Raw genomic sequence first — 18973 nt, 5'->3', positions numbered from 1 at the left:
CATTTTCAATACATTCTAATTTAATTCAATTAAGACTCCTTTTTTCTTTCTATTAGTCAAATATCTTAAACCATTGCATTTTCAAACAGAAAGACTCATTTTATAAGACCCCAAATTATAATCACTAATGTTGCAAAGGTCAACATTTTTAGAAGCTGCACTGAAAAACTTAATTGCATCAAAAGTTTCAGTAGAGGCCTACTCTTTTTAATAATCTTACAGTGTGTAATGAGCATTTACTGTGTGTGTGAATGGCTTTGTGAGTCATTTGAAGGAAAAGTTTGAATTACGCTGTAAAAAATCAGCAGTTCTGTCATAGTTTGAGCATTTTACAAATGCATCTCAGTTTTGTTTCAGTTATTTATGAAATTAAGTGTAATTTTATTAATAAAAAACAGTGGTCTTCCACCAAACGATGTGGTTCCTCAGAATCAGTTGTGGTTGCAACAAAGTGGTTGCAACAACTTCGAACGTGGCTCAGCCAATCAGAATCAAGCACCGGAACTATCCGTTTTATAATTAATATTATGTACCCTAACGTAGCCTATTATTTTTATTGTTATTCAGACATAATCAAACTCACTGCAATCGCACTAGCCTATATGTTTGATGCATGAGAAACATAAAAAGAAATATTTATTGACACAAAATAACATCAAACCGACACTGACTCTATCAGTTCTACAGAATATGATGAAATGTAGCTACACCTCAGTCAGAGTGCACCACGCGCTTTTACGCATCGCCGCGCATGTCCGTGTTTGGATGAGACCGTAACAGCATAACAGATCAGATCATCACATCAGAATCAGATCCTCTGTCGACACTATGTCAGACTCATCAGCATCTCCGGACACTTAAAGGCTGTAAATATTCGACAGAATTCAACTCTCTGCTTCTTCAACTTCATCCAGGCAGCACAGGTACCTCACGAGTTCGTGTAGACTTCACGCTTCTGATCCGTCCTTCAACTGTAATAGCCATTGCGTTGTCATTCATGCCAGATGTGGTTTTGGAATGTGCTTTGACTTAGTGAATAGAAAAGTAGAAACGAGCTTATTTTTATGACGTATCTATCCAAAAAGTGTTTTATAGAAAAGTGATGTGGATGCGCTTTATGTGTGTACTGGTGTCTTTATTTAAATATAAGCCTATTATTTATTTGTCTATTTTAAATAGCCTACTGATATGTATTTATATATGAATACATATAAATAGCAAACTTTTGTAAGTCGCTTTGGATAAAAGCGTCTGCTAAATGACTAAATGTAAATGATGTTAAACATTTTTAATTTAGATGTTTTTAGATTCTAAAAATACAGTTTTCAGCCGGCGAGATGTGGATACAATGTGTTTGCGTAGGAGGCTGCTTAAATGGGGAACATGCTCAAGAGTTTGGCTGTGAATCAGCGGTGAATTGAATATTTCATCTGAAATGTCTTTGATTTTTTTTTTTTCAGCTGCAGACAGTCTTCAAGTCAGAAATGAGCCAAATGAAGCTGCCCCAGGCTGGACTTGTCCTCTGGATGTGTGTAATGAACAGGGTCCTGGACACAGGTAAGCGTCCCGGGCTGGTAATGGACAGGTTGGAGGGACAGCCCCTGTAGTAAGTGAATGAATAAGCTCTCGAAATTATTTGTCATCGTCTTTCAGTTTAGCATGTTTTTTGTTTTGTTTTTTTCTGTGGGTAACAACAGAATTTTTCTATAATATTATTATTTTTTTGTATATACATATACAAAGTCTATTGACCAAAAAGCACCATAACCAGAGTTCATATACAACAGGGTGACAGTTGCTTTTGTCACACAACGATCGCTCGATTATTTACTATGCCTGTATTGGTAAATCTTCTTTTTAGTCATTAATCTAAGCAGGTACGAAAACAGTCGCTGTTCGAACAAAGAGAAAACCCGGACGCCTTACTCCATTTAGAAAATTGAAAAAGAGGAAGTATGGTCAGCTGAATAATATACAATGCATATGCTACTATGTGTTACATTAGCTATAGGTTTTGTGTGAGGAACAGATCTAAACTGATTTATTCACTGAAATCCTTCCTCTCCACCAAACAGAGGTCAGTAACATTCTTACACAAACTTAACTGATGTTAAACCTGAGGCAATATCTAACAGAAAAAAATTTATTTAATTTAATTATTGATTTTGAACCATGTTCTCATGTCAAGTGCATTTCAAAAATGTACGGCTGGCCACATGTAAGTTGTTATGGTATGCAGTTTTAATTAGCAGTGAGACGTGTTTGTGTTCAAAAAACCTCTTAGACATTTTCTTTGTACATGTCTCCACAGCAGCAGCAGCATTGTTAATCACCCAATGTGTGATCATGCAATACACCAGCATCACCTGCTACTGGACAACAACTGACCACCACCTGAACATCAGCGGCTACACACTTCAGATTAACAAGTGAGCCACATTTCACACTAACAAAATCATCCGAATTATCATGTATTTGAATGGGTTTTGGACAAGTACTGTGGTATCTGTTTATATAAATCATTCAGTATATTGTAATACATTTTAAATAATAATAATATATTTATGGAATTAACTTTGAACATTACTTTTGCTGATGATTGATTCAGTAGGTTTCTTGTGTTTTGGTGCATTGATTGTCGTGACTATTGTCAACCAACATGGTGAAATGGTGTTGTCCCCTTTTTTGACGAACAAGCTGTGGTCAATATGTTTAAGCACTCCAGATCAGGAAAAAGCCCTGGGCCTGACAATATAAGTAGTCGCCTGCTCATCTCTTGTGCAGAGCAGTTAGGTCCAATTTTTCATTTTATTTTCCAGATGTCCCTAGAGCAACAGAGAGTGCCAAACATATGGAAACAGTCAAAAGTTATTCCAGTGGCCAAACTAAATAATCCAAAATTATTAAATGACTTTAGGCCAGTAGCTCTGACCTCCTTAGTCATGAAGTGTTTTGAAAAACTGGTTAAAAAAGTCATACTTACAAAAACAGAGAATCTCATAGATCCACTACAGTTCGCTTATAGGGCTAAGCGAGGGGTAGATGATGCCACTACTACCTTGTTAAACTTACTATTCAAACATCTTGAAGGTAGTAAAACACACGCAAGGATTTTATTTGTTGATTTTTCATCGGCTTTTAATACAATCCAACCACATATTTTAGTTGATAAGCTCTTAACCACATCAACTCTGGGGACCCACCGGTGTGTCCAATATTGCATATGCCTAATTCTCAAAAAATCAAAATAACAGCTGAAGTGGTTAAAGAACTTTGACCTCGATTTTAATATTTTGGGATGGATTCTTGATTTTTTAACCGACAGAACTCAGAAAGTGAGGGTGAATGGTTGCTTGTCTGAGGAGATGTCATCATCCACTGGGTCTCCTCAGGGGTGTGTCCTCTCACCTCTCCTTTATATTCTTTATTCTGACGATTGCCGCAGCCAGCATGAAAATAGACATATTTTAAAATTTGCCGATGACTCTGCTATTGTCAGTCTCCTCTCTAATGAGGAAAGTGACCATGGTCCTGTTGTGGATGATTTTGCACTTTGGTGTGATAGGGCATTCCTTCAACTAAATGTTGAAAAGACAAAGGATATGCAGATTGATTTTAGGCGAAAGTCATCAACTCCACAGACCACTATTATAAATGGGAAGAGGGTGGAATTCATAGAAACATACAAGTATTTAGGCAGTTTGATCGACAATAAGTTAACTTTTACCTCTAACACTGAAATGCTTTGCAAAAGAGGCCAACAAAGACTGTTTTGTCTTCGCAAACTGTCAAAATTTCGTGTTGATAAGACTCTCATGACCCTTTTTTATAAATCATACATTGAGTCTGTTTTAACATTTTCATTAATTTGCTGGTATGGTAGTCTCACTGTCAAGGCCAAAACTGCCCTTTCCAATATAGTGAAGGTCAGTAGTAAAATTATAGGTGTCCAGCAGAGTAGCCTTTCTGTCTGTATGATAGACAGGTAGTTAGGAAGGCCAACGCAGTTATCTCTGATAGCTCCCACCCCCTTCATTCTGAGTTCCAGATATTGCCTTCCGGGTCTCGGTACAGATTACCTCCAGTGAAGAATAACAGATATAAGCGTTCATTCGTCCCGAGAGCCATCTTGTTTATGAATTCAGCCCGGAGGAGTAGACAGACTATAACTATTAAATAGTGATGGGGTTATTATTATTATAATATGTATAGTATTGCTGGTTTTTGATGTTGCTGAAATGGGGATGGTTATGGAAATGTTGCTATACTATGAAATTGTCAGATTTTACTTTAACAAGGGCCTGTTACATTAAGTATTTCTTATGTGTTTTTGTATTGTATTTGTGCATCTGTGACTGTTCTGTGTTTATCATGCTGCAAAACCAATTGCCCTATGGGGACAAATAAAGTCTAAAGTCCAACATGAAAATTTGTACCGATCAATGAAACTGATAATTGATAAGCATTAATGTTTCTGGAAACATGTTAAAGTCCCATTAACTCGAGTATCATTCATTGGGAAATCGCTTCACCTTTAATTTGGATTTTCATTTGAAATTCATATAGGCTACATATACATCAATAAACACCCTTTTGTTATTTTTAGGGGATTTACAAACTGATCTTTTTATCAGTTTAAGTCTAGTAACCAACTAACTTGTTATCTTGATTAGACAGTAGTTACCAATCTGCCAGCATGGTTTTGAGTGGTTTTGAGTGCCAGTTTTTATATTGACTCATTGCAATGGTTTTTGAAGCAGCTTTATTTGCTATATAGTCCTTTGCAGATGAAACAAGTTCTTGATGTTGCACTATAGGTTCTTCAGACCAGTGTTTTGCTTTTTGGGTTCTTTTTATTTGCAAGCATGTAAGTGAGTGTGAATATTACTGTCTTATTCTGTCCAGAGCCTCTTGTGAGAGTAAACACAGCTTCATCTCGGTTGGTGTCTGTAATACCAGAGGCTCTCACTGCTCCGTTCATCCCATCGATTCAGCATTTCACTGTTTCTGCGCAGATGTGCTGGCGTCCACACGCAATGGATCCTTACACTCACCACCGTACTTCTTCAATGGGGTCAATGCAGGTACTACACATCATGAAACAACATTAATGTGCATCCAACGAATTCTGTGCAGACTGTAGAAGCTATGTTCACAATAACATACAATCATACTACTACAATGCAAACAATGACTAAAGAGAATAAAAGTTTGCATGAAAACTTTGTTTATTGCTTCGATATTGGTGACACATACCATACAGAATGTTCTGTAAATTTCCATCTATTGTAATGTTTACAGTCATTTTTCATCGTACTTTGTGCTTCTCTTCTCATGATGTTTTCTCTCTACTGCAGTGAAACTTCCTCCTCCAGAGATAAAAGATCTCAAGCCATCAGAGAGAAAGCCTGGGTGCTTGCAGGTGGACTGGAGAATGGCTGAGAGCTTTCACAAGAATGAGAAAGTCTACATACTGCTCCAAATGGAGTACACGACACACAACCAGGTTTGTACATATATGACTAAAATATTACAGCTATAAGAGAGATAGTTCACCTGAAATTCGCCTAAAATTAAAATTCTCTCCTCATTTACTTACCCTCATGTCTTCAAAACTTAAACTTATGATTATTACTTATATATTAGTCTTTTTCTCACACAAAGCTGTTGTTTGACCTCAGAAGGCAGAGTCATTTTTGTAGTGTTTTTGCTCTTCAAGCTTCTTCAAAACATCTCCCACAGAATGTCTTCCACAGAAAAATGAAAGTAAACAGTGACAGAATTTTCATTTTCAATAAGTGCACTTAACTGTACTGAATGTGCACTTGTAATGTACCTGTACGTCAAGTCTTAAAAGCATTAAAAGGTTAACTACTTTTAGTTAAAATAATATTAATGAAATAAAAGACCACTTAAGTGCACTTAAAAAGAGTTCACATTCATGACTGTATTTCTTTATACATTTAAGTACACTTTTAAAAAGTATTAAATTAATACTTTTACTTCCAACTGCACTTTAAATTATTGTTTTAATAACCATTTATCATGCTGAAAGGCACAATAAACCACATACTAAATCACTCACAAAATTGATTATAATTTGAACTGAATTTACATTTGAAGAATTTACATTCAAACTGTACTAAACTTCATCTTTACAAATGTTTGATTAAAAATATAGGCTTATTTAATTAGATGACATTCATGTTTCAACAGAAATTACAGAAAACAAGTATATATTGGTTACCATAAATGCTTATCAGTACATTTGTCAGTACATTTTAATATATTGGAAGTAATTATGAAATGTGAAGACGCAAGGACAAAACAACACTCTTAAGATCAAATAATTGCATTTAATAACAGCTTTAATATAACTGTAAATAGCATGCAATTAACTGTCCGAAAACATTACATTCAGTACATTCTTTTAAAATATAAAGATTTCAGTCCTCCTTTTTAAGTATGCTAAAGTGAACTTCTTTTTCACAAGGTTTAACAAAACATATATATAGCTGGAACATATATAAGATTAGACCATTAATAAAACTCTCTCCTGTAGACCCGATCCCAGACTATACAAGCGTTTTCCAATGAGACATTGGAGATGTGTGACCTTCACCCAGGATCCAGGTATACAGTGAGACTGAGGTCTCAGGACAGTCGAGCACACGCTCACTGGAGCTCGTGGACCTCTATAGACACAACCACAGTGGAGAAAGGTGAGACTCTGACATTTGATTTTTACTAACTCTTAAAATGAGTATTCATTTTGTACATATATGACACCAAACAGACAATTAGTAAAAACAGTACTAACCTTTAGGGAAAAAAAAGTACCCTCATGCATACTTAGAAAAAGAGTACTTGTTACGGAAATAATAGACTTAAGCGTTTTTGCACACTAACTGTAATTGCATGTTATTTACAATTAAATAAAAATATATTATGTTTTAAATTTATATTAAATGCAATTAGTTGAACTTCAGAGTGTTGTTTTTTTGTTGACCCACTTATGTAGAAGTTAAGTGTACTGCTGAATGTACTGACAAGCATTTATGATATACTAAAATATACTTTAATATAATTTCTGTTGAAGTCATGTGTTTAAATCTGTTTTTAATCATACATTTTACAGTAAATGATGATTTTGCAGTTAAGTACATTAAAAATATAATAACTATAACTTGATATTATAACATAAAATATTGCATTAGACTGCAGTTGGGCCTAATGGTCTAATTTCGATTCAATCATATATCAGTTTTGTTCAACTTTGTGAAAAATAAGTTCATATTAGCATATTTTTAAAAGAGTGCTAATGTGGTAATAATATACTTTTAAAGAAAATACTTAAGTTTGTATTAATGTAAGGTTTTCAGACACTTAATTTCATGTGGTTTGTAAATGCAAAGTAGTTGAACTTAAGAAGTGATTTGTATATCTTGCATTAAAATCTACTTTACTTACACATTGCTAATGAAGGATTTGCAATTTAGTATATTGAAAACATATTAACTTTAACATCAAATAACTCACTACAGTTAAAATTATAATCATCAAGTGCTTTACCTGTGCTTTATTATGTTTATTATGTCAACACATCAAAACAAGTGTACTTCAAAGCAAGACAAAAGATTATTAAAACGTAAACATTTTAAATGTACTTTAAAGTAAATGCTTTAATTTAACCCCTTAAGTAAAAAGTAGCAGTTAAGAAACACTCTTGAAAGTGTACTCTTTAAATACTTTTTATTTTATTAATATGATATTTTCTGCAAGTACAGTTTAAAAAAAAACATATACTTTTAAGATTTAAAGTACACTACAAGTGCACATTCAATACAATTAAGTGCACTTCTTTTTCCGATCGGTTTGCTGACAAAGAGAGATGTCTGTTTGAGTGATTTGAGTTTGTTAGTGTTGTTGAATGTGCCTGTATGGATGAAGATGAGTTTGGATTGATCGTTCCTCAGCTCCGTCTGCGGCTCCTCGGCTCTGGAGACTCATCCAACCTGCAGAAGAAGCTGGAAAGAGACACCTCACCCTGCTCTGGAAGGTTTGCTAATGCTCTATAGAAAACTGTTTCTAAATATACACGATGAGGATGTGATTCAAAGGATAGTACTGCGACTCGAGCCAGCAGAAAAACAGTTTTTATGCCAAGAGCATTGTTGTAGTTCTCTGTTATGTTGGTTCAGCTTTAAATAATGATGGTTCAGCTAAAATTCTGAGTTGAGAATTAAACACAGACAGAAATGAGTTTGAGTTGAGTTGTCTGAGATCTCTGACTCTTGACCGCAGACTTTGTTATCTTGTCAAGTCTGAGCAAAATCTCTTCTGAAATTCTAGAGGAAACACATGTGAGATTATCAGGGACTTCTTCACAGGTGAATTAATGTCATTGAAATGTGATCTCATTTGTATTTTTTCTTTCCTTTGAGATGACACAGTCACAATGTATTTACTGGAAAAATATATATTAAAACTAAACAATAACATAACCGTTAATATTTTAAAAATGTTTACTATAAGTTTCTACCTGCCACATATGAACAAAAACAAACCAACAACATGAACATAGACATGTAAATAGATCCATATGAAAGATTCATTTTGTTTCCTGTTTTAATAACATTCTTTGAGATTTTCCTCTGTGAGCTTAAATCTGACAACCAGCATGACCACATCCTTCCTCCCCACTCACTCAACACTTACCAACCACCTCAGTTCAGCACCTGATTTACTGATTGAACCATCTGCATATCTGACTCATTTTTTTAAAGTTCACCCAGAAATGAAATGAAAGTTCTGTCATCATTTACCCTCATGTCATTCACATCACACCTGCATGACCTTCTTTCTTCTGTGGAACATAAAGAATGACAGGACATAAAGTTCTGATGAATGACAAATCTGGGAATTAGTGCTCTGCATTTAGCCCATCCAAGTGCACGCGCGCAAGCAGAGAGCAGAGGGGTTCACTTCTCGCTCAAGGGTCTCACCCCAGTCATTGAAGGTGGAGAGAGCACTGGTTATTCACTCCCCCCACCTACAATTCTTGCCAGACCTGAGACTTGATCCCACAACCTTTGGGTTACAAGTCTGACTCTCTAACCATTAGGCCATGACTGCCCCTGCAGTGTAAGTCAAAGGGATCAAAAGTTGTTTGGACCCTGATGTTCCTCAAAATATATCTTTTTTTGGGGGAGGATCCACAAAAAGAAAGAAAGTTATATGGGTTTGGAATAACTCAAGGGTGAGAATAGAAAATTATGACAGAACTAGCCCTTTAAGCAGTTTCATTAAATATCACCCTTCTGTTGGAAAATGTATTTTGAGATTGGATATTTTAAATGTAAATAAAGGACAAACTTTATTAATTCATTCATTTAATTACGCACCCAAATATATTTAAAGATTGAAATATATTTTTTTGTAAATTGAAGTAATTGTTTTAATATATTTTGGCATTTGGAGGTGTAAATAAATATGTCATGCTGTTTGGATATACACTCACCTAAAGGATTATTAGGAACACCATACTAAAACTGTGTTTGACCCCCTTTCGCCTTCAGAACTGCCTTAATTCTACGTGGCATTGATTCAACAAGGTGCTGAAAGCATTCTTTAGAAATGCTGGCCCATATTGATAGGATAGCATCTTGCAGTTGATAGAGATTTGTGGGATGCACATCCAGGGCATGAAGCTCCCGTTCCACCACATTCCAAAAATGCTCTATTGAGTTGAGATCTGGTGACTGTGGATAGTGAAGTACAGTGAACTCATTGTCATGTTCAAGAAACCAATTTGAAATGATTCGAGCTTTGTGACATGGTGCATTATCCAGCTGGAAGTAGCCATCAGAGGATGGGTACATGGTTGTCATAAAGGGATGGACATGGTCATAAACAATGCTCTGGTAGGCCGTGGCATTTAAACGATGCCCAATTGGCACTAAGGGGCCTAAAGTGTGCCAAGAAAACATCCCCCACACCATTACACCACCACCACCAGCCTGCACAGTGGTAACAAGGCATGATGGATCCATGTTCTCATTCTGTTTACGCCAAATTCTGACTCTACCATCTGAATGACTCAACAGAAATCCAGACTCATCAGACCAGGCAACATGGTTCTGCAGGAAAATCCCAGTAACTGAGCAGATTGTGAAATACTCAGACCGGCCCGTCTGGCACCAACAACCATGCCACGCTCAAAATTGCTTAAATCACCTTCTTTCCCATTCTGACATTCAGTTTGGAGTTCAGGAGTTTGTCTTGACCAGGACTACACCCCTAAATGCATTGAAGCAACTGCCATGTGATTGGTTGATTAGATAATTGCATTAATGAGAAATTGAACAGGTGTCCCTAATAATCCTTTAGGTGAGTGTATTTAGTATATATTTGAAATATATTTTGGCATGAAGAAATATATTTTATGCTGTGGTGTGGTATCTTGATATTGTACAACTTCCTTTCACAGCTGATACTATTTCATGTATTTGAGTGCAGCTGAACAATCAGCATCAAGGGCCTGAATTTGTGGTTTTACTGTGTGTTAGATTTATTCTGTACGCACAATCACACATACTTGAGATGATCATAAACAGAAATTAATTCCTTTGGCTGGTTCGTCTCCTCACTCACTTATTGAGTTTGATGGAATAATAATTATTCACCTGCGGCTTCAGCTGAACTTAATAGGTTTTAATAAACCATTTTGCCTCCAGTCTGTCACTGCTTGCAATATCCTTTGAAAACATAATCAACCTGTAATGATTCCTGGCTTACAGCTGCTGGAACATCTGGGACAGGAAATGAACACAGAACCCACAACTAACTGTGTGCCAGTTAAATTCATCTATATTCATTGCTTTGCATGTTTATGCATATTCAGAGATGTTAAATAAATAAAAAAAAATACAAAAACACACAACCATATTACTAGAAATACTTAATGTAAAATGGAAAATATTAATTCAAAATATTAATAAAAGATAAAATATGATATCAAAACTAAAGTAACACTGATTCTTAGTTATTTCCATTGCTTTATACTCACTGAAAAGTAAACTTTTATTTGCGGTCATGTTTAAATAAGTCTTTATAATGCTGATTTACTGTGTGGTTCACCTAAATGTAAGGGTAGTCACCGTTAACATTTTTTATTAAATATGTTTAATGCAATTAATAATTACAAAATAAATTGCAAATGTATTTTCCATTCTGTTTTAGAAATACTGATTGGAAATTATTAGTCACTGTTATTTAATTCAAATGATTTAATTTAGTTTTTTACAGTACATATTAAAAACTTTGTGTGATTGTTTTTTTCATAATTTCTTTTATTTATTTTTTTTAAACACTCCGTAAGATTTGATTTATAATACATTTACAACAAATGTAATGCAAAATAATTTGATTACTATTTTTTGCGAGTAAAAAAAAAAAATATGATATACAACTGTGACCATTGGTTCAAGGTTTGTCTGGTCATCCTAGCCCCTATTAGTCCCTGCTGGTTAACCATCTGACTGCAATTAGCATCTTTCTCCATTAACGTGTTTTAAAACATGACTAATTATTCATAATATCTAATATCTCTTGTCTGTTTCAGCCTGTGTCCTGGCCTGAGGTCAATGGTGTTGTGCTCAGTTACTCGGCGTCCTGTCGCAGTGATCTGGGTTCATCACAGTGGACCTGTGACACTGTAAACGCATCCAGACACTCCTGCGTCCTCACTGTCTCTGACGATCCCTGTCACTGCAGCCTGACGGCGACAAACTCTGCTGGGACGTCACCTCCAGCTCACATCTCCATACCTGCACATACACAAGCAGGTAAATCACTTATGGCATGCTTCAGTGTGTTTAAAGGGAATTAAAGTTCAGCTTATTACAACTGATGACATGGTTTCTAGCTGGTTCAAGCTGGTCTTGATGCAACTTGCTGCATTAATACATTTTACTGTATATAATATAATATAATATAATATAATATAATATAATATAATATAATATAATATAATATAATATAATATAATATAATATAATATAATATAATATAATATAATATAATATAATATAATTGTCAGACTCTGTTCTGTGTTTTGGTTGTGTTTTGTTCCCCATGTGCTCTGTGACCCAGTTTTTGTCCTCATGCTGATTATTGATCCCAGTTGTGTCTCGTCTTCCTACTATCCTGTTCAGTGTATAAATGCTGTTCCCTGTCTTTAGTCCAGTGTCCGGTATTTTTGATGTCAACTCCTTATGCTACGTGTGATTCCCCACGATATGAATAAATTCCTTGGTTGTGTACTCCTGGTCTCCTCGTTCATCACTCCATGTTCGTGCACCATAGCAAACCATGAGAATAATGCAATATAATATAATATAATATAATGTAATGTAATGTAATGTAATATAATTATTGTTATCTTTGTTTACTTCTTTTTCTCTCTATTATTCTGCAAAAAAAATCATCAGGCAGGTCAAGTCATGTTTTCAAGCAGAATGTAAGACTAACATTCTGCATAAAATACAAAGCAAATTCCTTGTGGTTGTTTAAAGAAAAAGAGATGTTGTTATGGGAATTCTACACAAAGGTTCATAAAAACAACAGAATTATCGGAAACCATGTGGTCATTTATCCCAAACTCTCCTGTTTCCTGTCCTAGAAGAACTCCCACCCCCTCAGATTATCAGCGTCACCCCATTGGACGACACTCAGATAAAGGTGGAATGGACAGCTGCACTGAACCAATCAGAGAGCGGCTTTGTGGTGCAATGGACTTCTGTGCCTTACATTGAACCAACTAGTCTGCACTGGGAACTTATGAATGAAACTGCAAGAAGTTTTATTCTCACAGGTCTGAAAAAATCTCTTTCCTACAGAAAAGTCTCTTTTTGTGTGTGTGTGTGTGTGTTAGTCCATGTTTGTATTTGTGTGTTTCAGGTCTTCTGCCAGAAATCCCATATAATCTGTCGGTCGTGAGTCTGCATGGGCAACAGACAGGAAGGGACATGTCAGTCATTGCTTTCACACGGGAAGGAGGTCAGATATTACACTGAAAAATATTCAGTGCATTTATTGGTACTAAAGGTGTGGTTTTAATGCAGTAGTATTCATCAGCTGTTTTGCCATAAGCCATGCTCAAAAAATTTAACAAAAAAATATATATAATCAAAGAGAAACATTATCTTTAGAGGAGACTGGGGCTAGTTGTCACACATGTTACAGTAGATCTATATATACTATTGCTACAGTACATAAATACTGTTTGACCTGTATGTCAAATGATTGCACAATTTCATTAAGCATAATACTTCTACTTGAAGATCTATATTTTTAAATTTAACTTAAAAAATATACAAATAATTACCAACGATATATTGCTTTTTTAGATTTTAAAATGTATTTACATAACAAAGCAATCAAAAATATTTCACTTAGATTTCCTCTTTTTTTAAATACAATTTGTTTGTTTATTAAAAGTATTTTAAGATTAGTTATTAATTGTATTTAAAGACACAATATGTACACTATTATAACAATATTTTGTTATAAAATATCCAAATACCACTGGCACATTGTAATATATTTCATGCAGTTGTGATTAAATATGTCATGGAAGATAAGATATGTGTCTGTGTCTATAAAAATTATGTTATATATTTTTAAATATGCTTTTATATAGTATATCTGATGTCATATAAGGTATTAATCTCAAATCACTGTCAATAGACTGCAGGTTCTCATTGTGACAACTTACCCCATATAATGTGACAACATGCCCCAGGCTCCATTATACATAATCTTTTTTTTCCCAGTATTATTTTTATTTTATTTTCTGATATTTTCTTACCCATTAAGATGCAAAGATACAAGAAAAGGTTTTTAACAAAAGAAAGGCAGTCAATATAATAATGAATAACAAAAAACAAACTAACAAAATATGTCTAGCTGCTCATGGATTTGCATAATGTTTCAATGTACAAATCAGTCCAGCTCATGGCATTCATGTATTTAAATATGGACACACACACATACATGCATATATAACAACATTACCACATTTTCATAATTAAAGTTTGTCTGAAAATAAAGGCACATTAAAAACAATCATTTACTAACCCTTAAGTTGTTCCAAACCTGGTTGAATTTCTTGGGGTAACAAAAATGTTAACGGTACTCATTTACTTCTATAGTATGGACAAAAATACCATGGAAGTCAATTGCAACCAACAGTAAACTATTTGGTAATCCACATTGTTCAAAACATCCTCTTATGAGTTCAAAATAGGAAATTCATGCAGGTTTGGAACAACTGCATTTTCATTTTTGGGTGAACTGTCCCTTTAAAGGTTTGTCACGTGGATGCAGTGATCGCTGTGTTCCTGTGTTTCAGCGCCCTCTGTCGGCCCAGATGTGACAGTGCTGAAGACGAGCAGCAGCGGTGTGGTTCTGAAATGGGACCCTGTTCCTTTAGAGAAACTTCATGGCTTCATCCACAGCTATACTGTAATCTACAGCATACATGGCAAAGAAAAAAGTAAGATGCGAAAAGCAATGTTGAAATGTTGGAAAGCAATTTTATCAAAGGGGTGGGATTAAATTAGGGCAAGTAAAGGATGAAACTACCGTGTTTGAGTTTGATGCCTCATTTTGTGAAGGTGTGAAGGTAGAAGCTCATGTTGAACAGATACATCTCAGTGAACTGACAGAAGGAACCTATAACATCTGTGTAATGGCTCATACTGCAGTAGGGGCCACCGCGGGACCCTGTCAGATGGTGGTTGTGGGTAAGAATGATGCCATTTGGATGAATTTTTCAACATTCTTGCCCATATAAACACAGTGTTATCTTTAAACTTGTTTGTGTGTGCCCACAGGGCTTGAGGATGTACAAGTGATTCCCATACTGCTGTGTGCACTTCTGCTGTGCTTTCTGATTCTAATCATCCCAGTATGTCTGAGGGTGAGGTAAGAGAATGTAAAATTATGATTCAGTTATTCATTTATTATAATCTGGTTCGTTTTCAGTGGATGTGGATTACTGATAGCATATTTTTTACTCTAATGCACTATTTTCTTATATATTAAAATATATATATTTCAGTACATGGGGTGTCTAGGCCATTTTTAAACATTCTTTTTATGTTCCATGTTTATGAGGTTTTTTTATTAGTAAATAAGAAAATCAGTATTGCATGAACAAGCAAATTTACATTGGCTCAACAAAGTATCTTTATTTAGCAGAACTAAAAATCTATTGTTGAGAACTCAAATTTGTCTCATTTGTTTTTCATTATTAGGCAATTATTATTATTATACCCTCACTACAGGCTAAGCCCCCCTAAAATGAATATCCTTGACTCGGCCCTGTTTCAGTATATGTTTAATATGACATCATGCACTAATATGCATTCTTTATAGTCACTGTTTATTGTTGTGTTTTAGGATTAAACAGTGTCTGTGCCCGACTGTACCAGACCCTTCAAAAAGCAGCCTGTTCGTCTGGTCCAACACTAAACCTTATCAGGTATCAAATATAGTTATATATTTATTTAGCTGAGTCTGTGAAATTCATTAAAACCCACACGCTGTTAGGAGGAGGAACATATACTTCATTGCATCAATAATGCTGTGTTTGGTGACTGAATTGTTTCTCTTGCTGCCTGCAGGGGGAGTTGTTATATCTGGAAAGATCGTTTTATACTATTTAGATTCCTTTTATTCCATGCTATTACATTATTTACAATTTTAAAAATATATGCTCCGCTACCCTTAATAAAGATGTATATAAAGATTATGGACTTGGTTAAAAAGAGACAACTCTGTCAGAAAAGAGCATACATGACATGAAATAACCAGCACACGTGATGTATGAAAAAAAAGAAGAATTAAAATCTTGGTTAAAATATCACTTGTATATATTACAAAATACAAATATATGTGTGTAATATATATATATATATATATATTATGTAATTACAAATATTTTTGGCCAAATTGTCCAGCTCTGCAAACAATCACAGCAACCCTGGTATTTCTTTTTTTATTCACAATCAATCACTGTTTTTAATCAATAATAATCAATTATATTTCAGAGTAATGCACTTTATGGATTGTCATTATATTATATTTTATTGAGATTACTGTGTGTGTGTGTGTGTGTGTGTGTGTATATATATATATATATATATATGACCATGGAGCACAAAACCAAGTCTTAAGTCACTGGGGTATATTTTCACAATAGCCCAAAAAACATTCGGTCAAAATAACTGAATTTTTTCTTTAATGCTAAAATACTGTTAATATATCTGTTACATTTTTTTATTAGTAAAATGCATTGCTAAGAATTCATTTTCTCAGAATTTAGATTTTTTTTTGCACCCTCAGATTCCAGATTTACAAAAATTTTTATCTCTGCCAAATATTGTCCAATCCTAATAAACCATACATCAATGGAAAGCTTATTTATTTATTTATCCTCCCCCCACCCACACACACACACACACACACACATATATATATATATATATATACACAAACAAAATAATAAAGAGTGTGAATACTATTATATTTTAAAATAAAAAATAATGTAAAAATTACAGTTATATTATAGTACACTTGAAAAAAACAATGCTAAAATTAACATTTTAATTTATACTTTCAGTTCAAATGAGAATCTCGTACAGTATTACAGAAAGTCGATCTATATATATAAATATATATATAAACCACAGCAAGATCAGTGTAATTCAGTTTTCTCTTCAATGTTTAACAGCATAAGGTAACATCCACGTCCACTATGAGCTCCATCCTCCCTGTGGATCGGACTACAATCTATCAGGATTATGTTGAGAAAGACTACGTCCCTGTCCAGGTGTTCACCTCCCACACTGCACATGCCAGCAATGAGCCTGAAGCCAAGACATACGACAGCACTTCTGCTATAACATTCCTGGACCCCAAACTCTCACCAGCTCAAGCTTTCCACACACATCTCCTCAACCAGAGCTACACCAAACCAGACCAAGTCATTCCTGCTGGATATAAAGAAGATCCCCAGCCTTCATCTGACCATCTCTTGTTTGATTCACTCTTCTCCTGCAAAATTAATGAAGCTGATTTATGTGGCTACATCCATGTGTCCCAGACCTACACGCCAGTCATTAAGACCATAGACACGTACAGGACTCTTGATCTGAATGAGTGTCCGCATTTCCTACAGGTTTTACCGAAGGACACCAGCACAACTATGGTTCATTGCAGCATAAATAACGAGTCGTGCAACACTGGGGTTTCACAGTCCCACTCTCTCCAGCCCAACAAAACATGAGCCCTCTGTGTGCTTCCTGATTGACAGATAGTTGAAACGGCATAAACTGTGTCCAATGTAGGCAGCTGCAGTTAATAATAACAGTTGCACAGGATTTGCATCCAATTGCATCCAACATGTCAAGGCACTGCCTGAGGACCGCTAGTCATTTCCACATGACACCTTTCTCACAAAACCACTCTGGTCTCGAGTCAAATGTGCATTAACCACTGATACCCATTTGCCAAACGCATGGAGAAAATGTGCCGTGTTGGAATATTTCCTTTCGTTGCATGGAAACTTGGCCTATATTTGCTATTCCTGAGATAAAACAGTGCCATTTTACTGGTGACATAATATAGCTTTTCTCATTTTTTATAAGCAAATGGTGCTTGAAAAATACAAGTATTCACATTATGTTAGTTTCATATTGTGATATTTGGTTTAAATTTTTATTGCATAATTAGTCAACTTAAACCCTCCCATTTCTGTTGACACGATAAAGGACAAACAGCTCCAGACGGGACAACACGTTCCTCGGGTTGGTTTTTATATTGTGTATTTCTGATGTAGCTCTGCTGCTCGTGTTATACCTGTCATCTCCTGCTTTCTGCTCTGTCCAAGTTTCCTCTGTTGGCCTTTTTGGATATCAGACAAAACTAAATTCTAACTGGGTTTGGATATCAGATGAAAACTTGATTTAAACTGGAACCTTTCTAGAAATGTTAGATCCAGTCTTTTTACAAGATCCCATCAGAAGACATCTATTTTGCCTGGTGAAATGTCCAAACTTGTGTTGTCAGCCTACGTATGAATGTAAGCTATTTTAGCCTGTGAATCAGACAGAATGGTAACCTGGAAAGCTGTATATGTATAAAACAACATAACCCATCTGATCTGAGCTATATATACATTGTTTCATTTCCTAATGAAAAGATTTGAGCAATGCCATTCCAAAATAACGTCGGAGGTTTATTTTTGTGAACTGTATCTGAAGATAAACCAGATTCTGTGGAAAAGGAAAGGACAGTGAGAGGGACACTCGGCATCGGGAACATGGGAAGTTGGGAATGCTGTAGCTTTTTGGGCCAGAGTTCACCACCGCTGGTCAATCTTTTCTGCAAATGGAATTCCAGATAAAGTCCCTCTTTGTTTGGACAGAGACGGGCCAGGGCAGTGTCACACATACATTCGGCTCCAGAGAGTTGAACTTTGGTGACAGGAGTGCAGATCAGCTGTCTGCTAGAGCTGGTGCAGCAATATTTATTGTGGATGAAATGTGCTATTGTTGACAATAGATGGATATTCACACTGACCTGCCAGAGCTCTGCAGACCGTTAACATGCTTCTTGCATTCCACCATTCCATCGGGAATGTGTTAGCCTGTGAATATGGCTCAAAAAAGGAATGGATTAATGCTTAGCACAATATTCGTCATTCCTGTAGTGATGTTGAGGAACTCAAGGCTCTTAATGTATATATTCTGATAAAGCACATGTTGTTTGTCTAATAAAGTGAATACAAAAAAATCACCTTGTGTTATTGTTATCTCAAGTCAAGAAGGTAAATATTTGAAAGTAAATACATATATAGAAGTCATCCCTGTATTGAGCGCTTTGAAATGCCTGCATGTATTGGACT

General features: G+C 35.2%; 1 protein-coding gene across 3 annotated transcripts; it reads left to right on the top strand.

Moving 5' to 3' along the window:
* The first annotated feature begins 1227 nt into the window (after positions 1-1227).
* LOC132154478 (interleukin-6 receptor subunit beta-like) lies at positions 1228-18036 on the top strand. 3 transcript variants are annotated; one of them, XM_059563044.1, is made up of 14 exons: positions 1228-1557; positions 2315-2429; positions 4906-5084; positions 5358-5506; positions 6563-6722; positions 7977-8059; positions 11624-11846; positions 12683-12874; positions 12961-13059; positions 14414-14557; positions 14679-14807; positions 14898-14988; positions 15466-15547; positions 16799-18036. In XM_059563044.1, the coding sequence occupies exons 1-14, from the start codon at positions 1485-1487 to the stop codon at positions 17351-17353; spliced, it is 2274 nt and encodes a 757-aa protein (XP_059419027.1). In that variant the 5' UTR covers positions 1228-1484; the 3' UTR covers positions 17354-18036. The 3 variants fall into 3 exon arrangements, with proteins under 3 accessions (XP_059419027.1, XP_059419026.1, XP_059419025.1); XM_059563043.1 differs by having other exon boundaries at positions 1229-1557; positions 2312-2429; positions 12686-12874; XM_059563042.1 differs by having other exon boundaries at positions 1229-1557; positions 2312-2429.
* The last annotated feature ends 937 nt before the right edge of the window (positions 18037-18973 follow it).

Source organism: Carassius carassius, chromosome 12, assembly GCF_963082965.1.
Source record: "Carassius carassius chromosome 12, fCarCar2.1, whole genome shotgun sequence".
Taxonomy (NCBI): Eukaryota; Metazoa; Chordata; class Actinopteri; order Cypriniformes; family Cyprinidae; genus Carassius; species Carassius carassius.
Note: the sequence above shows the minus strand (reverse complement) of the source record. Positions and strands in the feature narration are given on the sequence as shown.

What these genes read in the sequence shown, in the direction of transcription:
- LOC132154478 (XM_059563042.1), top strand. Translation starts at nt 1,485, where the DNA reads ATGAGCCAAATGAAGCTGCCCCAGGCTGGACTTGTCCTCTGGATGTGT. An exon ending in TGCTTTCACACGGGAAGGAG is followed by an intron (nt 13,060 to 14,413) that starts GTCAGATATTAC and finishes CCTGTGTTTCAG; the next exon opens with CGCCCTCTGTCGGCCCAGAT. An exon ending in CCAGTATGTCTGAGGGTGAG is followed by an intron (nt 14,989 to 15,465) that starts GTAAGAGAATGT and finishes GTTGTGTTTTAG; the next exon opens with GATTAAACAGTGTCTGTGCC.